Below are 24,085 nucleotides of genomic sequence, written 5' to 3'. Positions count from 1 at the left end.
TTCTACTTTTTAGTTTTCTCTCTGATTTACCTATGTAGAATGAGTCACATTTACTACAAGTAACAAGATATACTATTCCATTTGTTTCGCAGTTTGCAAAACATTTACTTGTTATCAGTCTATCCCTGCTTCTCCGGAAGACTGTATCTGTCTTGTGGATCCATACACATTGGGAACAATGCCCACACTTAAAAGTGCCAACTTTGTCTTTTCTAACCATGTTTCCTTCATTCTTGTTTTTTTTCTAAAATATTCTTTATCCTTCTACCTTTTCAACAGGTACATTTAAAAGGTTTATTAAAAATGAAGCCCAAGTCAGATGTAGCACTGAACCTAGTCCATTCCTTATCCAATATTGCTTTTATTCCCTTTGAATTAGCATTGTAGTCAGTCACAAAATTACTAGCCAAATGGCCATTGTCTTTAACATTTCTTGTTCAATAACATCATTCTCCAATAGGCCATCACCTAAAATAGATTTAAACTTGCCCTTTCTTCCTTCTCTAACTTCATGTTTTACTTTTTTAATCAGGTCAGATGGGTAACCTCTTTCACAAAACATCTCGAATAGTTTACTGCATTCTACCTCAAAATCTGTATCATCTGATGTTATCCTGCTCCCTCTTGCATGTTGACCTTTTATTTTTTTCTTTTGAAAGAACGGATGTACACTGTTGAATGCTAAATAGGAATTAGTAAATGTTTCATTTCTATATACTTTCGAGTTAAACCTTCCTGGCTGTTTGGTGATAGAGATATCCAAATATTCAAGTTTGCTTAAATCAGTTTTATATGTAAACTTTAAGAATTGCATAGAGTCTGATAGATACTTAACAAATTCTAAAAAAATTTTCCTCAGTATTTACCCATAAAAAACACATATCGTCCGGGTATCTTTTATATAATTTCCAGCAGTCAGTATACCTGGAACTAAGGATGAATTGATCTCCCCAAAAAGATAAAATATTTGCATAAATGGGGGCACATCTGGCCCCCATTGCCACAAATTGCTGTTGTTGGAAGAATTCACCCTCATAATGAATTAAATTGTTTTATAACACAATTTCCATAAGCATTAAAATCAAATAAAACTCTTTACTGCTAAATTTACAGCACTTCACTAAGGCTTCTTCAAACATTTTCATACCCTCTGTGTGAGGAATTTAGGTAAATAAATCAACTACATCCATTGTTATAAAAAACATTCCTTCCTTATACATACTCCCCTTTATGTTTCTTAATAGGTCCCAAGAGTCCTTCACCACACCTTGGCCACTCATTGCCATTTTCCTTAATTTTCTGTCTAAAAACTTGGCCAAAGGGGCTGTAATTGACCCCTCAAAAGGCAACTGTTGGCCTCAGTGGTGGATTTTGTATGTTCTTGTGCACTTTTGGGATACCAAATATACTGGATGTAATAGCTTTGTCTACGTGTAAGAAGTTGTACAGATTTACATCAATAGTGTCTTCTAACACATCATTCAGAAATAATTCTACTTTTTTATTTGCTATATTTATTTAATTTATGGAAACTCTTCTATATTTTGAAGTATCTTCTAAAATTCCATCATCTTAGCCTCATATATTAGGCTATCCATCAATATAGCCCCCCCCCCCCCAATCTGGTCTCATCACTCTCACTGTTTTATCCCAAGTTAATTATTGTACTAAGATGTTTTCTTCCTTTGAAAGATTAAAGCCTACTTTGTGATTACTTCAGCCCTTATTTCTTTTTCTAAAAGGGTCTCAAAATTTTTTAACTGGGGGTGTAAGGGAGGGTTAAAAATGCTTCTTTTTAATACCACATCCATATTCATATTTAATTCTTGACTAAAGAAGAGCTCCAAGTTTTTCTTTCTAAGAAATAATTTTAGATCAATAAGCACTTTGCTAATATTAGCTTTGCTCTTGGGTATAAATTTAAAGCCTTTTGATAATAGCCTGAAATAGATCTCATCTACTTTCCTGTTGCTGTAGTTATATATTTTAAATCATTTAAAACTACAGACACTACCATTTTGTTCTATATTACTAGTAGTTACTAATAATTCTGTTTGTTCTGTTGTGGGGATCTCCTGTTTCCCCCCACAAGTTGTAATTGTAATGAATTGAGGGGAGATTTCTTATCCTTTCTGACCTCCTTAAAGGGGGGAACCCTAAAGGGTTCTTTGGGACACAAATCTGTCCCAACAAGTTCTATTAATGTCACAGACGAGGTTGAAGCCTTGCGTGTGGGTTGTGTGAGTGGAGTTTGACTTATGGATATGCAGCAACTCCATCAAGGCTGGGTCTGAGATGGCTTTGTATGCCAGACACAGGTCACCTGTGAGCAGTCTGTATGAGACTGAGTACAGGGACAGGGCTTTTAGCCTATCTGTATAGGATAGGTGTTTGAGACCCTGGATTTTCCTGGTCAGGAACCTCAGTGATCTTTTCAGCTAGTGCATGTGCTTGGCAAGGTACATGCTGAACGGGGCATTGTACTAGATAATGGGTCTGATAAGGGAGGAGTACAGGGATGTTATGACGTCCTTTTTCCTGGATGAAATACCCTTATGTATGAGCTGGTCCATGGAGAAAGCCTTCCATACAACAGAGGCAACATGGTGGTCAAAAGTCAGGTTGCTATCAACATGGGTGCCCAAGTCCCTCACAACTGACTGCATGCTTAGTATGTTGTTATCAATGTGATAATTAGTGGGGACGCCATTTTCCTCAAAAGGGATAATGATACATTTCTTAGCATTCAGTTTGAGGCCATGCTTCTGGCACCAGTCATTAGTTTGGGTAAAGCCCTCTTGGAAGATGTTCTCATCACTAGGGGGATTTAAAACAGTGCCCAGCTTGCAGTCATCTGCAAACTCAGTCAGCCAGAGACCACTTATTTTTGGCTTATACCTCAGAAAAGTATATCCCAAACAGTAGAGGCCCCAAGACCAATCCTTGGGGTACACCACTCATTATAGGTCTACTACTAGAGGTGGCTTCCTGTGTTTTGACTGAGTGGGTTCTATCAGTAAGCCAGTTAGCTACCCATCTAGTAACATATAGGTTGATGCCTAGCTGGGAGCATTTATCTATTATGCCCGAGTGGGAAAGAGTTTTGATGGCTTTGGCTAGGTCATGGTAGGTAGTGTCCATAGCTTTGGTGACTGTTACGAAGAAGTCTACCGAGTTTAACAGGCATGATCTCCCTTTGACAAAACCAAACTGTGTGGGGTCAAGTGTTTGGAGGTTGCCAATGTCCTTGTTTATAAGGTCCATGATAATGCATTCCATGGCCTTTCAGATCAGGCTAGTTAGGCTGATGAGCCTATAATTGCCTGGGTCAGTGTACGCTCTACCTTTATGTAAAGGGATGACAGTGGCTGTCCTCCATTCAGCTGGGACAAAGCTTCAGGCTTTGGTTCAATAGGGTGTATAATGGTGCTGGGAACTCATATAGGACACTGCCAGGGATGGTGTCAGGTTCCATGGAGGCTGTATTTTTTGCCTTTGAGAGGGCATTAAAGACTAACTTCCTGGTGATGAGGGGAGGGGGACAGGTGCTGGGGATGTCTTGGTTTACTGATGGGGGGGGGGGTGAAATTTTCACTGAATCTGTCTGCCAGCAGGTTGGCTATATCTAAAGCTTTTGTGTATGTGGTGTTCTTCACCAGTTTAGAGGAGATTTGGGTGTTAACTTTGAGATTGCGGATGCAGGTGAAGAAGGCCTTGTGATTGTCCTTAGTGGATGTGGCCAATTTGGACTTGAAGTTAGCCTTAGAGGATTTCACCAGTGATCTTACTTGCTTGTGTAGACAAAGGAGAGATTGCTTCCAACTTGGCACCTGCACCTTCTTGGTCCTGGACAGCAATTTTTTATTTTTATTATAGAGTTTGTTTATTGCTGCTGTCCACCAGACACCTTTACTTTTCCTTGAGGAGGATTATTTGGCCCGGTCAGGTATTGCTTCATTGCAGGTGTGTAGGTGCTCATATAGTTTTTTGGTGTAGGCTTGGACATTAGTGCTAGTTACAACTGAATGGACAGTGGCTGTGAAGCTGCTTATACCTGCTCTCAGGAGATTGTAGTCAACTTTGGAAAAGTTTTTTTGTTTGACTCTGATGGGGGTGGAGGGGTCATGGGAGATGGTGACTTCAAAAGTGATCGCTTTCCTCACAGCAAGAGGTTCTCCGGGTCGATTCTCAGCTAGGGTGCCTTCTGTGCGGAGTCTGCATGTCCTCCCTGCTTTCTTGTGGGTTTCCTCCCATGTTACAAAGACATGCATCTGGAGAATTCCTCCCGGGGCATCCGCTGAAAACTGGCTTAGTTCCAAGTCAAACTTTTCTGGTAAACAAATGTTAAATAAATAAATTGGGTAAAAAATATCACAGAAAAACTGGAAAGACAAAAAAACTTAGAAGTCCTTATAGTGAGTTGAAGCAATTTATTATTAAGCGCTTTTCATTTGCAGGATCTGCAAACTTATTCGGAAAAAAAAAAACAAGTATCAAGAGACATACAAATACACAAGTTTAAAAGGCAATCACATCATTGTAAGAACCAATCAACATGCTCCTAGTATAGCCTAGGAACACAAAGTTAAAGGTATATTAGCCTACTAACTCCACATTTACTAACCAGTAACCCAGAATTCAAGAAGCATGAAAATAAATATAAATATAAAAACTAATAAACATAAATAAAATTTCTAATGACTTTAAGTAAAAATATATATGTGCATAATACATACTGTACATACATATATCAACTTCAATTTTTACATAAATTTTCTCTCTCCATGCTCTTCAGTTTCAGTAAGCATGTAATATTACATGCTTCATTTAAGCCTGGGTAGTTAAATGCGTTTAATAAAAGTTGCCAGTACAACTTCAGTTCTTCTAGCCGTAACCCAAATGGCACACCTCTACTGTCCATTAATATTTGGTCAATTACCCTGAAGGTAAACATGTGACCACTTAGCATTACACAATGTTTAGCCAAAGCATTACCTTGGTTACATTTCTCAGTTGCATGTAAATGCTCATAGACCCTTTCTAGTAGCCTACGCTCCATATTTCCTACATAGAAAGCTGAACAAAGTTGGCACTGAGCTAAATAAACTAAAAATCTTGAGTTGCATGTAAATTTCAACTTGGATGTAAATGCCTTATTCTTTATTTCAAATTTCTTACCTGTATCCATATACTTGCAAAATCTGCACATTCCACATCTTTGCATACCAGGTTGTCTAACTGATTCTGTATGCTTACTTTCAAGCAGATTTTTAAAGTTACAACCTCTTCTTTAGACTATTTTTGGACGTTGTCCTAGTTTTTTAATAAGGCCCATGTCTCTGTTTATTAGTTCCCAGTTTTTACATATAATATTAGAAATGATTTTACTATCTAAATTAAAACATGTTATGAAACTAATATTAAAAATTGGTGTTTGTTGGAGCTTGATTCACATTAACTAGATTGGGCTCAACATAACCAGAAGAGGGAGAAACAGAACCAGTTTGAATTATCTGGTCTTGTATTAAAGATGCTTGCAGAATGGGTAAAATTACACCATTCTGTCTTTTACTTTGAACTTCTTCTGTGACTACCCCGATTAAGTCTTTCGGGTATCCACGGCTAGCACACATGCTCCCTAACAATTCACATTCAGCCAGGAAGTCTCCATCTAATGAGATTATCCTGGCTGCTCTAACCAATTGTCCTTTTATCACTGATCTTCTTTGTGAAAAAGGATGACTGCTAGAAAAATGTAGAAATGAATTTGAGTAAGTGCTCTTCCTATAGATCCTGGACACATATCTATTGTTAACAAGGTCCTTGCTAAATTTAATATCCAGATAATCTATTTCCTTCACACTGAACTTAAATGTGAAGTCAAGGAACTGTGTAGATTTATTAAAATAATCAACTAGTTCATTCGCCTCGTTGTAATCACCCTTGAACATTATAAATATGTCATCCAGGTACCTCGTATGGAAAGTTAACATTTGCATATGAAGGGGGCCCTTAAATAAAGTCTCCGTCTCCCAATAAGCCACTACTAATTTAGCTAGGCTTGCTCCACAAGGGGAGCCCATGGCTACCCATATTTATTTGAGATAATATTGCTTGTCAAAAGTGAAATAATTATTTGTCAGAATTATATTAATTCTTCTACTAGGGAGATTTCAACAGAATTTGCCCCTCGCTTTTTAAGCATCAAACAAATCCATTCTACACCTTCCTGATGGGGAATTGAGCTATAAAGATCCTTCACAGCAATTGCTAAGAAGTTGCCCACATCAAAATCTGAGTTATTAATCTTATCAAGAAATGACCAAGAGTCTTTATTTCATATTTTATTTTACATTTGTTGACCAGGATAGTACGACTGGATACATATCCATTTTCAGCGGAGGCCCGGGGCGAAAAGCTCCAACATATATACATACATTCAGAAAAGAAAAGAAAGAAAATAGAACAAATAAGAATTTAAAAAAAAAAACTTTTGTTTACAGAATTGTTCCAGCCATCTGGTTATACAGATACATCAAAAAGATGAAAATAGGCTTAGTTAACAAATACACAGTTTGGTTTTGTCTTTTTATGTATCTTAGTGAGGGTCCAAGTTACATGCGTCAGATAGATATTTACATATTATGTACTTTATGATAAAGGTATCTTAGTATAGACCAGTTCTGTCAGCCAAGTACATAGTTGGATTGTATCTAGAGATTGCTAAGGTTAATTAACTATAGTAGAGAGGGCAGGGGACTTTAGTACCAGGTTTTGCAGGAGCGGGCTAATCAGGGCTAGGGAATGGACATAGCCAGTATGATTTGAAATGGAGTTTGAGTCTTTTTTTAAATTGGGATAAGGAGGTCATGAGAGTAAAGTGGGCAGGGAGAGAGTTCCATATCTTACCAATGGCATTAGCGAATAGGGAGTTTCCGGCTGAATTGTTAGATTTGACTGTTTGGACAAGCAGTCTATTAGATGAGCAGAGTGAGCTAAGATTACTGTATGGGACGATTATATTTTCTAGTGCAGGGGTGTCACCTGGTTGTTTTGAGAATTTTATATGCTTCAATATACATATTTTACGTATGTGTATATGAGTATATATATATATATATATATATATATATATATATATATATATATATGTGCATCTATATTTGATGCATATATATATATATATATATATATATATATATATATATGCATATATTACACATACTTTACGTATTTGATGCTCATACTTCAAATATTTTTGAAGTATTGTCTCTACAACTTTTGCACATGGATATGTGATAGAACTGCTGGCATCTATAAGGGGTCTCATCGGTGGATTTATAAGGTTCATAGGTTCATAGGATGATACTAGGCTATCTGCCCTAGGGCATTTATAAGCCTAGCCAGAGTGTGTTTGGCTTTTGTCACTTTTTTAGATTAGTTGACTGTGCCTCTGTATAGTAGGTCACAGAAGGTAGCCCTTTTAAGGTTAGTTTACTGTACCTCTGTCAAGCAGGGACACAGAAGAGATCCCAGGGGTAAACTTACGATCTCCCATCCATTCGTCAAGATTTCTCTTGAAGAGGGTCAGTGAGGGGCTCTGCCTAACATGGATTGGGATTTTGTTCCAGAGTGAGGGGAGCCTCTGGGATATGAATCTGTCCCTCCAGCATGTCCTATTTATTTCTGTGCTGAGGTTCAAGTTCCTGGAGCGTGTAGCTCTAAGGGATTTGGATTTCCTGAGGTGAAGCATGTCCATTAATTCTGGGTTGGACATGGCCTTATACGTCAGACACAGATCGCCTCTGAGTAGGTGGTACACAACTGAGTAGGGCTGGAGTTTCTTTAGCCGAACTGCATAGGGCATCTGTCTGAGCCCCTTGATCCTCTTGGTGAGATACTTTTGGGGTCTTTCCAGTTGCTGCAGGTGTCGGGTAAGGTACATCCCAAATGGGGTATTGTATTCAATTATGGGCCTGATAAGTGATGAGTAGAGGGGCACAATGACCTCTCTTGATCTAGAATTGAACCCTTTTGTGATAAGGTGGGCTATATAGAAGGTCTTTCTAACCACTTTGGCAATGTGATTGTCAAAGGAGAGATTGCTATCTACTTGGGTCCCCAAGTCCCTAATTACTTCTTCCATACTTAACGGATTACCACCTATGTGGTAATTTGTGGGCACTTTGTTTTTCCCAAAGGGGATGACTATGCACTTTTTGGCATTTAGCTTTAGGCCATGGCTCAGGCACCAGTTATCCGTCTCTGTGAGATCTTTTTGGAGGATGCTTGTGTCAGCCGGAGAGTTGATTACGGCACCCAGTTTGCAGTCATCTGCAAACTTGGTCAGCCATAGTCCACCCGTGTTAGCCTGTATCTCTGAGAAACCTCTGAGAAATATATACCGAACAAGAGAGGTCCCAGGACTGAGCCTTGTGGGACGCCACTTGTAACTGGTTTAGAGTCTGACATGGCACCTACTATTCTGACCATGTGGGTTCTATCCCTGAGCCAGTTGGCAACCCATCTTGTGACATAGGGGTTGATATTTAAGCTGGTAAGCTTTATTTATGATGCCCGAGTGGAGTATTGTGTCAAAGGCTTTTGCGAGGTCCAGGTAGGCTGTGTGGACTACCTTCCCTTCATCTATGGCTTTGGTAACTGTTTCAAAGAAGTTGACCAGGTTCAAGAGGCAAGATCTGCCCTTAACAAAGCCGAATTGGGTAGGATCCAGTGTCTGGAGGTCCCCAATGTCTTTTTTTATGATTTCCATGATGATACGCTCCATAGCTTTGCAGACCAGGCTAGTCAGGCTTATAGGGCGATAGTTTCCGGGGTCTGTTGTGGCACCACCTTTGTGGAGTGGGACCACTGTTGCTGTACGCCATTCCTTGGGTACATATCCTGTAGTAAGGCTGAGATTGAACAGTGACTTTATATGAGGGTTTAATTCTTCTTGGAGCTCGTGTAAGATGCAGCCCGGGACACCATCCGGTCCCATTGATGCTGTGTTTTTTGCTTTGGAGAGGGCAGCTCTCACCTGTGCATCTGTGATCTCAGGAAGGCTACACTCTATTGGGATAAACATTTGCTCTTTTGGGGGGGGGGGGGGAGGGGGGGGGTTGCACTGAACCTTTCTGCCAGGATGTTGGCAGTGTCTGTGGGTTCAGTGTATTTTTTGTCATTTTGCACTAACTCAGAGCATAGGTTTCTGACATAGCTAAAGAAGGCCTTGTGATTATCTTTAGTGTCTTTTTATGTACGTTGGGAATGCTGAACAAAACTGGCACTTTCGGGTGTAACATTGTCATATAGTTGTACAAGTCTACACTAATCTTGGCTTCTATAAATAAATCATTCAAGTAGCCTTTTATACGATTATGCGCTAGATTTAATTCATTAAGTGAGGCTTGCTCATAAGTCTCACTTTGTAGAACCTCTTTCATCCATTTAACATAGTCGTCCTGATCAAATATAGTCAAACCACCCCCTTTATCTGGTTTAGTGATTCTGACTTCGGAGAACCTCAATTGGTTCAAGACTTGCCATTCTTCCAACTTAACATTTCGGTGGTAACAATTTGTGAATTTTGTTTTTTCTGCTCTCAGATCTCTTGATCTGATTTCTAACAACCTGTTGCCATAGAGATGCCGCTGGGTGCTGGTTTTAACGAAAGAAAAAGACTAGAAGAAGCTAGAACTACTTTTTGTAGGTGTCAGATGGGTTCCTTTAAAACATTCTCTGTTCGCGTGTTTTACTATTAACATAGTCTAGTTTTGCAAAGTCTAACGGTAACAGGCTGTCAGTGGCCATGACAGTTATAGCCATATACGTAGCCGTATAGGGTAACATATACTCACTGGGCAAATCTGCAAATCCGAACTGATTTGGTATAATTGAACTCGTGTAGCTAAATGAAAGTGCATATGCACAAACATTTGTCTTTAAACGAAATACAGGCCTACCAGAAAATACTACAAAAGTTAAACAGCGATCCGCTCTTTGATTTCCCCTTTATTTTATGCTTATAAACTAGATGCCAAATAAAAGCTCCTCCTTTAATGTTCCGCCCCTTTCGTATGACCAAATGTACAGTACTTGAGTAAAGTCCTTGGCTAGTTAGGTTTAGTGTGCTATTAGGGGTGGTTTAGGTTATTGTATTTTTTCGGCGTTTCATTGTGTTTTGAGGTTCTTTTTTATTTTTAAATAATGGCTTTTGTGACTCACCAGATTGTAAGGACAATGTCTTCTGTCTCCGCAAAAAAATTACTTGTACAGCACGTCACAGTGATCGGAGGGGGATTAATGGGTAGCGGCATTGCACAGGTAAAATGTAAGATTAAAGACTTGCCTAACTGTACCTTTTATTTTATATTCTTTGCTAACCGTGGCTTGGCTAGTACCGGTAGGCCTTTACTGGTGGATGGCCTCTGAAGCGGTGGAACGTCTTGTTTTTGAGGGTTGCAACTTTTTTTTTTTTTTTTGCGTCAAGTGTGACTGAATTGTTAACTTGGGAAGCGGTTTTGTTGGTCTTTAAAATGTGAAATTACATAGTGTGTTCAGGTTGAGAGATATTTTACGAAATATTAGTATTTGCTAGTTTATCTAATGTGAAATATGGTATATGCCATTAGGTTTAGCTAGCATGCGAATGACTGAAAGCAATGGAGGCGGGACTGGTGGGAGTCTCTGTACCTTGGCTAGCGTGTGCATGCAGGACAGAAGTTAGAGGTGATTTGATCCATCAGGTTTAATAAATGGTCTGCAAGTTACTATTAATAGAAATGTCTTGTTTACTGGTACTAATTTGTTGTTTATACCAGTGAAATATTCTTTGTGAGTTAAGACTGAAAGCTGGTTACAGATTAAATATAATACATTTGTTCTGCGTCTCCCCCGTCCTCAGTTTTGCAGTCACTTGCGTCCTATCAGCTACCTTTCACCCACTTACAGGATTTCCTTCGAACTTCGATGTGGCAGTCCAGTCGCCCATTATTGAATTATTTCCAACATTTTCAGCTGTACTTTGCTTAGGATTACTTGCAATGCCTCTAAACTGCTTTCTCTATGGCTTGTTTCATGCTGTCCTTTGTAATGGATAGCTGGTGGCACTTAGCCTCTCCCCACCAAAAAAAAAAAATCAAAACGCTAGAATCGCTGTGCTCTAAAATGTGCATTGGTCCAAAAGTCGTGGCATGTCCTCTCATGCTATAGTGTTTGATGCATTTGACTGATTCAAGCACTACTACTGGAATGTTGCATATGTATATCCCACCATTTTTTTATAGAAAGTTGTCTTTTGTTGGCGCATTAACTCGGGTAGCTTTGTAACTTGCCCCATTGTCTATTTTAGTCCCAGATTCTGGGACAAATTTTAAGTACAACTTTGATAGTAATTTATTACACCAGGTTTGCATGCATTTTTGAAGGAGAATGAGCCTGCAACTTCATTATTTATTGTTTTGGTGCCCGAAATGATGTAGAGTGAAACCACAGAATGAGGAGCAGACCAACCACTCTAGTTTCCCATCTCCATTCTTCATGATGCATGCTTTATTTCTGAATAGTATTTTTTAGACTGTGTGCTTTCAGGAAGCTTTCATCAGTTATCTAACATTTTTGTGAGGTGTGGTGCCCCTCCTCTGGGCTAGTAATCAATCCTCACCACTGGCACCAGTGGAGAATGTTGGAACAAAAATGGCTATACACAGAATTTTCAGATGCAGTTCTGTTAACAGAGCACACTCCAGACCTGGGGCTAGACTTCCTGTCCGGGCCCCAATAAGTCTCAACCTTTCTGTCTGCAGAAATCAGTGTGTCCCTGTTCCAAGTAGATGACACACACACGCACAGAATTTTGAGATTTGATTTTCACACACACACACACACACACACACACACACACACACACACACACACACACGGGAAAGGCTGGCACAGATTTACCAGCTATGCCCCCTCTGCCCCCTCTGCCTAGGCTATAAGGTAACTTCGCTGCCACCAGCCAGCTACTTTAAGGCTCTTACCAGGGTACCCAGTTACTTTTAGTAAAATGAATACTTGTACAAATGGCAATATTTCTAAGTGGCAAGACTTTCAGGAGCATGAAGCGCACAGTGTCGCCAAATAACTGCAGTTCCTCTCAGAGGTTAAACTGTTTTCTAAAAGATCAGCCCCAATGAAAGATTTGGATATATTTAATAATAAATAATAGAAAACATGGGAATACTGAATATCTAGTTACAGTAAACACCAGAGTTTCAGTTCACAGGAAATATAAAAAAACACAGATGGAAAGACTCAGACAGATAACGAAAAACAATACATTTAGCTAATCCCACTAATTTCCTCACTGACTGAAGAATTAGAATTCCCTGGTTACTCACTAAAGTAAGCCAAGATGAAGAGGGTGAGTGGTCTTTGTCAGGCTCCCAAAAACAGAGTGCTGAGTGTCACTATCACATCTCTCACTAATATCTAAAATAATTTCAGTGCTGGCTATAGAATGATATTGTATCTGGTCACCTGACTCTGATTCCCACACTACCCACTGACTAGAAGCTGAACCAGAATCTATCACATATGTCACATTGCACACCTAGAGTTTTGCTAAGGCATCTGGAGACAGTACTGAAATTGTTTTACATTCATCTTTCATGTAGAGACTAACCAGCCATTCTCTGGCACCCCAGGATAGTAATTGATTCACCGCTAAGGACAATAATAGCAGGATCCCAGACCAGACATTGCGTCTCTGGGTGCATTCAAGCCTGTGAAATAAAATCTTTATGGCTTTAAACCAAGTCATTTAATTTCAAGCTATTTTCTTAAGGTAAGGTGAGCGGAGCTTAACCCCTTCCCTTCCATCATCCTTTGTTAACATTTTTACATTTTCTCAGTTACAACAGTCTAGTCTGATATAAAAGTATATTTCTTTTCTGTCCATCAGGAGCCACTGTTGATACGTTTTTAACACAGTCATCTGTACAAATCAGTTTGGTAAACAAATGACATGGCTATGCTGGCATATGTTACACATGCACTGCCCTACTCTGTGTCTGCCATAGCTGGCACTACCTCACATCATCACATGAAGTAATAGCATTTACTGATTATCCTAAGACTGTATTTTACATTTCTTTTAGTTGTGTGTGTGTATTGTGACTTTGTGAGGTGGTGGATATAATGCAGCATAATTTCAGAATTGCCAGTATTCTTCTGTGTTTCTGGGATCCCTGCTAGTAGTAACAAGCCACTTGTATGCATTAATAGAGGCGTGGTAAGTCCACCACTTAGCTTCACATTTACTTGTGTCCCAAAATTATCTCAAAAACAGAAATGTTCTGTTAATAGATATAGCAGTATGCACATTTCTTGTACTGTAAATGAAACGCACATACTGTTTTGTTCATACTTAATGAAATTTAATGTAGTATGCCATTGTCTTGTGCTGTATTCAACTCAAACTGGTCTCCAGATGATGGAACTGGGAAAGTGAATGCTTAATAAAGACAAAAGTAGTATTAACTGTGCTTAGTTTTGCAGTCATTCTCTTTGTAACTCATAGAAGTGCTGTTAATGGGATGTCTTGCATATTGCACATACTTGATCTTAGGAGGTTACCTGTTTATTGGCCCTAAGGCCTCTTCAAGCCTAGCCGTGTTATACCCTTGCTGTCTTATAGACCAAGATATATAGTCTATTTTTGTACACGCATCTAAGATCTGCACTAGCTGCCCCTGTCTAAGAGGGACATAGGTGAAACCCCTGGTGTAAATTTACAGTTGCCCATCCAAATGTCCAGGTTACACTAAAATAGGGTTATTGAGGAGCTCTGTTTTACATAAGTTTGGAGTTTGTGCCAGAGGCGTGGCAACCTTTGGGAGACGTATCTTTCTCTCCAACATGTCTCATTGCAGGCTAGGTTAAGTTCCTTAGAGTGAGTGAATCTTGTCCCATTGGATTTGCGATGTGCATCAGCTTCATCGGGGTAGGGTCTGAGACTACTCTGTAGGCCAGGCACAAGTCTCCTCTCAGCAGTCTATACGATAGAGTAAAGTGATAGGACCTTCGGCCTATCCATGTAGGTCATGTGTTGTAAGCCCTGAATTTTCTTTGTGAGAAACCTCTGAAATCTGTCCAAATGCTGCAGATGTCTGGTGAAGTACATTCAGAAGGGATCATTGTACTCTTGTTATTGGTCTGATGAGAGTCTAGTACAGGGGAGTTGTAACCTCTTTAGCTTCGGATGCTATATTCTTACTTATGAGGTGTGCAATGTAGGAGGCTTTCCTTATTACTGTGGACACCTGATGATCAAAATTAAGGCCACTATCAACTTGCGTTCCTACATCTCTTCACCACTGGGTTTGAACTTGGGGGGGGGGGGGGATATTATTAATGTTGTAATTAGCAGGGGTATCTCCTTTGTCAAAGGGGATGATAATGCATTTTTGTTTGCGTTTAGTATAAGTCCAAGGCTTTGACACCAATCATTTGTCTGAGTAAGCCCATTTTGTAGTATGTTGACATATTTGGGGGATTCGATGATTGCACCCAGTTTGCAGCCATCAACAAACCTGCTAAGCCATAGGGCATCTATTTTCATCTGGACCTCTGAAAAATCGATACCAAACAGGCAACCTAGCACCAATTCTTATGGAACACCACTGGTAACAGGTCTGTTAGCAGAGGTGGCATCCCCAGTTTTGACTGTGTGTTCTGTTTGTGAGCCAGTTGGCAACCCGTCTAACCCATCTAGTGATGTAAAGGCTAATTCCAAGCTGGGTGGGTTTCTCAATTATGCCTGTGAGGGATTGTGTCAAAGGTCTTGGCTAGCAGTGTGAACTGTCTTGCCTTCATCCAGGGCCTTGGTGACATTTTTGATGAATTCCATAAGGTGTAGTAGGCAAGATCTGCCTTTAACAAAGCCAAACTGGGTCAGGTCAAGAGTTTGAAGGTCGCCTAAATTCTTGTTGATAAGGCCCATGATGATTCTCCCCACGGCCTTGCAGTTAAGGCTGGTTAGGCTTATGTGTCTATAGTTCCTGGGGCCGGTTGAGGAACCCCCATTGTGCAAGGAGATTATGGTTGCTGTTTTCCACTCAGTTGGGACAAAGCAAGTGCTTGGCGGAACCACTGAGCACGCTCTTCAATCTCAGTCCAACTCCTGTTTTAGACCATCTAATAAGCAGCCTGGGATGTTGTCCAGTCCCATAGAGGTTTTGTTTTTGGTCTTGGAGTGTGTGGCTATGAACTGCTCTGTGGAGATACTAAGCAGAGGACTGGTGACAGGCATGTTATGGGGTGTGATTGGTGGGGACATGGGGGTGAAGTTTTTACCAAACCTGTCCGCTACCAGTTTGGCGATTTGTCTTCATGTTCAGTATAAGTGGTATTGTCCACAGCTAGTTCAGCACAAAGCTGGGCCTTCTCTTTTTTGATATTTAGATGTAGCTAAAGAATGCTTTGTGATTTTCCTTAGCTAGGGATGCTAAGTTAGTTTCTTTATTGGCTTTAGAGGACTTGCCAAGATGTCTAATCTGCTTGCTAATGCTTTGGAGAGAGTTGTTCCTTTGCTGGGACCATTCCCTCTTGTCTTTTGACAGCAGTTTCTTTCTCTTATTGTATAACATGTTTATGCTAGATGTACACCGGGGTGGCTTATTTTTTTGTGAGGATCTTTATTTGATCCGTTCTAGTATGGCTTAGTCTATACATTTATATAGGTGTTCATACAGAACTCTTGTGTACACCTCAGAATAGGGGTCATTGCTGGCAGGGGTTCTGAAATTTTTGATACCATTGCTCAGTAGACTATAGTTTTCTTTGGAGAAACTTAACATTTTTATCTCCTGAGGGTGGGTCGTGTATGATCATTACTTCAAATAAGACTGATTTATCATCAGACATTACCAGGGAGGGCCCTACACATGGGGTAGTGCAGCAATCCCCCATGTTAGTGAGCACTGTGTCAAGGATGTTAGATCTCCCCTCTATCTGCTCCAGAGCATTTGTATTAATAAAGTCCAGGAACCTTTGGGCAAGTGCATTTGTGCTCCTGTATGTTACCCAGTTGATGGAAGGACAGCTAGTCACCCATGACCAGGGTATTTGGCTGTATTGAGAGTGACTTAAGTAGGTCCAGGTAGGCTGTGTAGTTTTTGTGGTTCATGGTGGGGGACATGTAGCTAACAATGAGGTGGATGAGGGTCTTTCCTACAGTTAATTGGACATGGAGTAGCTCTAGGGAGTCGTATGTTTAGTCTAGAGGCATATTGGTCTTTAATGAAGATACTCTTCCTTCCTTGTTTTTTTTCATGTTTGTTTTGTGATCTGAACTTGTGGAAGGAATTGTAGCTCTGCATGGCTGGGGTGCTGTCTGAGACTTTGAACCATGTCTGACTGCGCAGACATTAGAATCTTCTCTGACTGCGCAGACATTAGAATCTTCTCTGACTGTGCAGACATTAGAATCTACTCTGACTGTGCAGACATTAGAATCTACTCTGACTGCGCAGACATTAGAATCTACTCTGACTGCGCAGACATTAGAATCTACTCTGACTGCGCAGACATTAGAATCTACTCTGACTGCGCAGACATTAGAATCTACTCTGACTGCGCAGACATTAGAATCTACTCTGACTGCACGCAGACATTAGAATCTACTCTGACTGCGCGCAGACATTAGAATCTACTCTGACTGCGCGCAGACATTAGAATCTACTCTGACTGCACGCAGACATTAGAATCTACTCTGACTGCACGCAGACATTAGAATCTACTCTGACTGCACGCAGACATTAGAATCTACTCTGACTGCACGCAGACATTAGAATCTTCTGACTGCGCGCAGACATTAGAATCTTCTGACTGCGCGCAGACATTAGAATCTTCTGACTGCGCGCAGACATTAGAATCTTCTGACTGCGCGCAGACATTAGAATCTTCTGACTGCGCGCAGACATTAGAATCTTCTGACTGCGCGCAGACATTAGAATCTTCTGACTGCGCGCAGACATTAGAATCTTCTGACTGCGCGCAGACATTAGAATCTTCTGACTGCGCGCAGACATTAGAATCTTCTGACTGCGCGCAGACATTAGAATCTTCTGACTGCGCGCAGACATTAGAATCTTCTGACTGCGCGCAGACATTAGAATCTTCTAGAGTGAGAAGTGCTTCAGGTGAGTGCAGTTTCTGATTTAGACTCCTAGCATTAAGCAGCATAACCTTGAGTTTGTTTCTGTAGGATATTTTTATGTTGGGGAATTTTCTTCTTATGACATTGCCGCCACCATTGTGCATTTTTTAAGCAAGTACATTTGCCAGCAGCCTAAAGCCGAGCCGACAAGTTACGATCTCTGGCAAAGCAGCATGATCTGTCGACCCTATCATCCTAGGCTGTCAGATACTGGATTCCCCCCTGGATTGACACCAGAAGCTAAGTCAGTTGTTGAAGTCAGTCATCTTTGTTTGTATTGTGGCATCATCCTGGATGAAGAAAGAATGCTGCTTAGGGCTAGGGACATACCTGGCTGGGTACACACACCATCTGAAAGCTCCATCATGTCTTTCTTCATATAGTCCTATATAGTCTAGTGAGGTATGTCTCAAGTCATTCACTCCAACATGGACTATGACAGTTATAACAGTACTTGTTGAGAGACGTGTGTGTGCATGATTTGGTGGATCCTGGCACCAGACAGGCAGCTGACTGTGACCTTCTTGTCCAGCCTAGTGAGAGGGTCATCTGTGTATCACTATGGAGTCGCCTATGACCAAGACATTTGCTACATTGCCTCAGGATGCCTATGTCAATCAGGCTGGCTGGAGAAATGGTGGGACACTGACCTTTCTCTATGTCGGGTGTATTCTGTAATAAGTGGTGGAGGGTGGGCTAGATGGACTAGGTTCTGCTGTAGAGGGTTAGGAGAAGAAACCTGCGCCGGCACGTCAAAAAGCACAGCTGGGTTGCTGTCTGGGCAGCAGAGCGCAACTGCATTTGCCGCTGAGAAGCAGGGAAGCTTAGGAGGGTTGCCTAGCATTTATCTAGGGAAAATTTAACTTTTAAAGCATTTGCGTCTATACACGACAGTGCTAACCACCGTTGAACGGTGTGCAGCTACACACAAACGCTGTGTGTAAATATCAGCTAAGTAAAACAGTTTTCAAACAATCCAACCAATAAGAAAGTCCAAGATTAAGCCTTGCTCCAAAAATCCCCAACTCAGATAGGTCCTTGACTACACTCTTCTGCCACAAGGGTGTAGGAGGGCCCTCTTGATGTAAGATGGCTGGCTTTAATGCTCAGAAAATGCCGAACAGTCTAGATTCAGCAATGTCGAGCAGAAAGCAGTCACAAATAATAACAGTAAAGTAGGGAGCAAAACATTTGCAAACAGTTTAAAAGTACAAAGAAGGTTTAAAAAATACTTATTTTTCAGTAGAATTCACAGGATGCCTTTGTTTTTGTTCAGGTTGACTTCAGATCTCTGGCTAAGGAGGCCGAACACTGAGCAGCTCTGGTAGACTGAGCAGAAACCCAGAAACATTGTGTTTAAATATCAGCTAAGTAAAACAGTTTTCAAACAATCCAACCAATAGGAAAGCCCAAGACAGCCTTTAATGTATTGTCAACTGCATTTATTGTAAGTAAATGCTGTAGTGTGTATTATATCCTACCATTGAAAACAATTCACCATTTTGTTAACACTGATGAGCCAGGCTCAGTTTCATGCAAGACCAGATGGGGGGGGGGGGGGGGACCCATGTTATAGTTTAAAAAGAAAATTAAAAGAAAATGACACTGTTTAACTTTTGGTCAAACGATGGTTAGCAGTAGTTGTCCAGAATAAAAGAACTGGTCCATTGTAATTTTTTTTAATGAATATTCTGTTTAAAGTTCAAAAAGGGTCGAGGAGATAGCACTTGCTGGAATAGCAATGGAAGAAGGATTGTAAGTGTAGGTAGATGTTACATGCTGTAGATATTGATAAAATATAATGAATTTTGTGTACATGGGTGTAACAAATTAATGCACAAGTGACACATTTTGCTGACTTGAGGTGAGACTGGGACAAAGACTTAGAGGTATGGAAAGCCCTGAACTTTGAGTAACAAGCTTCCCATTAAAAAGGCTTTTATTTCAGTTCTTCTAAATATTTAAGTTGCACTTGTAGTGACCTGTGTGGTGGTGATTTTATTTACTTTTGTTAACTGGTATAGTCCGACTGGGTGTTGGCTCATTTTGAGTGGAGTCCCAGGGGGAAAAGCCCGCCAAAAAGAGAGAATATAGTACAAACAGCAAAATAAACATACTTTTATTATAATGTATATCAGAAGTTTACTAATAAATAAATATGTGCTTTTCTGTTTGCATGTTTTAGTTTGTTGTGGGAACCAAAGATAACGAAATAACCCCCCACAGTACAACATCCTTAGACTGGACCGGATCTCCAGGAAAGGAGGCGGGGTAGCTGTACTATACAAGTCTACCCTAACAATAACAATTGACACCCAACAGCCACTCCAGTTTGGCAATGCAGAAATTCTCATCACCAAACTAATAATAAACAAAAATAAATGCAGATACATTGTCTGCGTTTATATTCCACCCGGCAAGAATGATATTACTCTAGAAAATATTTTACATTGGCTAGCTTCTAACTATCCCCAGGAAACCATTGTCTTGGGGGACTTTAACATTGATTGGAACACCTGTTCTTCTGAAACTCCCTCCACGGGTTTACTCAGATCATTGCCACCCCCACCAGATTTAGCAAAAATAGTCAAAGATAGTATCCTCAATTGGATACTTAACAGCCACCCCCAAAAGTACAAGTCAGGTACATTACCCGATGATCTAAGTGCTCAATGCCTTACCTATAATTAGGCTCAAAGCTAACATTCCCAGCCAGCCCACCTACAAAACTATAAGAAATGTCAGGGACTTTAACTTTGACAACTTCCAAAAAGAGCTCAAAGCATGTAATTGGAATGTCTTGAAACGACTCCCATTACAAGAGGCAATTGAGTACTTCAATACCAAATTTCTGGCCATCCTTAACCACCATGCTCCTACCCGTACCATCTGTGTAAAAGCTACAGTTGCACTGTGGCTATCTAAAAAAACAAAAGCCAAAATTAAATTAAGAAACACGTCTTGGCCAGGTGGTATGTTACCAAAGCCCCTATGGACCAAGTAAGATACCGGCAGCTAAGGAACCAGACCAAAAAATCTGTCATTCTAGACAAAAAAAATCACTTACACCCTCCTACAACAAAAATATCAGCTAAAACCTCAAAAGTTCTGGGCTGGTATTAACATCTTCTCCACCCAGGCCGTTCCGCCACTCCTACCCCATCAGCTGCCCTTGATAAATCCCCTGTTGAAATTGCAAACAGCTTCAACTCCTTTACTGAAACTATCAGGTCTCTAGCTACCCATCACTATCCATCGGACACAAACACCAGCTCTGGCACATCTAGCTCTGATCCACCCGGCACCCAACCCACCTTTACCTTTCAAACTGTACCTACCAACCTGATCTGGACCTTACTCAAAAAGCTAAAACCTAGGACACTAGCTGCCGACCATCTCCCAGCTGAATATCTTCAAAAAGCAGCTAATGCCACAGCACTACCTATTTCTATTCTGATCAACAGATCCATCTCAGAATGTTCCATCCCAGCAATATGGAAAATATCACATGTTATACCTTTCCATAAAGGAGGAAGTTCCACAGAATTATCCAACTTAGACCTACAGCCATTATTTCACCACTAGCTAAAGTCATGGAAAGATGCATACAAAAATCATGCACTTTTTCTTATTCAAAACGGAAATCTCGCCGACTCTCGGCACGGCTTTAAGCCATTCCACAGTACCACCACGGCTCTTCTATCTTTCTCTAATGTCATTAATCTTCATCATAACATTAACAAACTATCTTCAGCACTCTTCCTAGATCTGTCAAAAGCTTTCGATATGGTCAACCATTAGCAACTGCTCAATACTCTACAAACCATCAGTTTAGACCAACACTCAATACAGTGGTTTCACTCCTACCTAAACGGTAGACAGCAGGCTTATGGCAGAACAAGTTGTCATCCCAACTTCCTCGAACCCTAGGTGTCCCACAAGGGTCCATACTAGGTCCCCTTCTTTTCTGCATCTTTATCAATGATCTGCACACCACCATCCCAGGAGCCACCTGCATCTAATATGCAGATGACTCAACGCTAATATGCTCTGCCTCCTCTCCTACACAACTGCTAACCCTCACCCAGACCACTTTCAGCATGGTAGAAACATGGCTAGCTAATCGCCGCCTGCTTCTAAATCTTAACAAAACCAAGCTACTACTTTTCTCCCATAACTGTAGAATTCCTCCTCCTCCTCCCTTCAACATCAAATCTAGCAATGACACCATTATCTTCCCTGATGACCATACAAAGCTTCTAGGCATAGTAATAGACAACCTTAAATTTGATCAACATGTCAATCACACTATTAAGTCCATCAACAAAAAACTTGTCTCCCTGTACAGAGCCAAACCTTTCCTCACCCCCTGGCTAGGGTAGCTATTGCAAGATCACACCTCCTCTCTACCCTTGTGTATGCCTCCCCTGTACTCGCCAACCTATCCAAAACCAATCTCAACAAATTATCAGGATGTTGCAATCATATAGCCAGATTTGCTACAGGCATGGCTTTTAGGACCCACCATTGCCAGAACCTCAAAGCACTGGGATGGCTGGAGTATCCTACCCAGCCAGCTTATAGTAGTGCATAAAATACTCCATCAACCTGATAACACCCCTGCCCTCAAAAATATTCTCACCCCTCATAGTGTTCCCAGGCCACTACGCTCAGCTAATAAAGTAATGGTACTGACCCAAAAATCCAACAGCTCTGCAGGCGATGCTATATTTGCCAAGTCAACTGGTAAACTCTGGAATCTACTCCCTACTACCGTTACCAAGGAAACTTCACCACCCCCATGTAAAAGAGAACCCAAAAAGTACCTCACATTTCATTGGCTGTGCTCTTGTTCTAAACCTGGTTAACAACTTCACTAATACATGTCTTGCTCCCCAACCTGCTGTTTAGCCAAGTATCTATGCGTCCTAGCATTTGAATGTCTAAGCATTGTAAATTATGAGATCTGATTGTACTCTGTGTTCACATTTTCTGATATGTCTTTGCCAATCAGATGTAAGTCTGCACATTGTGTATATTGATATCTGCCTGTATTCTTTATATATATTTTTCTAAACATGTCTGCCTGAGTTTATCACTCAGTGATGTATGTACTGTCTCTTTTTTGGTATGTGGAACATTCTCCCCAGGCCTCCGCTGAAAATGGGCATATATCCAGTCGGACTATCCCGGTCAACAAATGTAAAATAAAATAAATAAATAAACCTTAGTCTTGTAGTTTCATTTGCAGTTGTAGGAAGATTGTGTTTCTACATTACACTGCAGTTCTGTCTCCCATAAGTAGAATTACTTGTAAAAGCTAGCTGTTTGCACTTTAAACCCTGCTGGGCCTTATTGAAGTTTTTTCACAGTTGTGGCAGAACTGTGAACAACAGGCAGAACTGTGAACAACAGGCAGATTTGAGCTTTTAGTCTTTTATTACTGCATTTTTACTATAAACAGTGTTAACTGGTAAATTTCTGCATAATGCGGTGCCTTTAAACTGTAGTAGAATTGCAGTAGTGAGTGCTGTTTTTTTCCTGCAGTGGGATTAGTGCTTCACTGGTTTTACAGTTCAAGTTTTGCTCCTACAGTTTTCTATTCAACTTCTTTACCTGCTTAAAGTTGCATTTCAGTGCCTTTTGCTTTCCATTTTCTTTGTCTGCCCCCTCCCTCGAGACATGGAACTGTTTCAGAAATGTTATCTTAAATATTGTCTGTATTTTATTGGAGCCCTCTCTAGTTAACCTGCTTCTTCTTAGAATTTTTCCCAACCCACTTCCTGTTGTGGTTTTGTAAGGCTGTGTCTATGGCCTCTGCACTTTATGGTAATCTGATTTCCAATTAAGTCCATCCCTTCCCTTTTTCACTGCTGCCTAGTGTATAGGACATTTAAGTACTCTTCTTGCCTTTTGTTTTCCTTTCACCCGTGATACTGAGTGCCCACCCAACAAACAAATATTGCTGTTGAGCAAATCTTATGTGTATAAATATATATTGTGTGTGTGTATATGAGTCCCTTCAGAATCTCGAACTACTGAAATCCAGAATTTCAGTAGCCCAAGACCAGAAAGGCGAAAGTGCAGAATACCGAAACTCCAGAAGCACGAAATTCAAAATCCCGAAGTTCAGAGATTTTGAATTAGTGGTTCTGGTGTTGCGGTGTATGAGTGGATGGTTGGAGATGTAGGTAAGAGTTTGTGTTATACGTGTTTTGGGTAGGGGTTTTAGTGTGTGTCTGTGTGTTTTATAAGTGTGATGTGTGTGTGCGAGGGGAATGTAGTGGTGTTTTTGTGTGTTTGTCTGTGTAGTGTGACCTCTGAGTTAGTATATTTAAGTAGAGGGGGTGTGGGGGGTGCAGGGGGGCTTGCCCCTTACTTGTATGTCGGGTAGGTGTTTGTGTGTGTGTAGGGAGGTGTATGTTTGTGTCTGTGTGTGGTATGTTTAGTTTAGAAGTTGTGAGTTTAAATTTCGCGCTTCTGGAGTTTCGACTTTATGGATTTTCGGCTTCATGGTCTCGAGATACTGAAATTCCAGACTTCAGTGTTTCGAGAATAAAGATATATGTATATGTATATATATATATATATATATATATATATATATATATATATATATATATATATATACAGAACCCAGCAACTGGGGATGCACAAGCCAGTGCATTTCTTTGTGCCGGTCCCAAGCCTGGATAAATGGGGAGGGTTGCGTCCGGAAGGGCATCTGGTGTAAAACCTCTGCCAAATTACTTATACGGAGAACATTTCATATTTCCATACCGGATCAGTCGAGGCCCGGGTTAACAATGACCGCCACCAGTACTGTTAGCCAACAGGGTGCTGGTGGAAATTGGGCTACTGCTGGCCAAAGGAGAAGAG

The 24,085-nt window shown here is 40.6% G+C and overlaps 1 protein-coding gene across 1 annotated transcript in view; it reads left to right on the top strand.

The window, feature by feature from the left end:
- The first annotated feature begins 10,073 nt into the window (after nucleotides 1–10,073).
- HADH (hydroxyacyl-CoA dehydrogenase) overlaps nucleotides 10,074–24,085 on the top strand; it is a 625,146-nt gene continuing 611,134 nt past the window's right edge. The window contains exon 1 of the mRNA XM_044071062.1: nucleotides 10,074–10,326. Within this exon, the coding sequence (XP_043926997.1) occupies nucleotides 10,210–10,326 (117 nt within the window). The 5' untranslated portion in view covers nucleotides 10,074–10,209. The remainder of the gene's footprint in view (nucleotides 10,327–24,085) is intronic.

The sequence above is a fragment of the Protopterus annectens genome, chromosome 5.part0 (assembly GCF_019279795.1).
Source record: "Protopterus annectens isolate FY-2018-M chromosome 5.part0, PAN1.0, whole genome shotgun sequence".
Taxonomy (NCBI): Eukaryota; Metazoa; Chordata; order Ceratodontiformes; family Protopteridae; genus Protopterus; species Protopterus annectens.
This window is presented reverse-complemented; position numbering and strand designations above follow the sequence as displayed.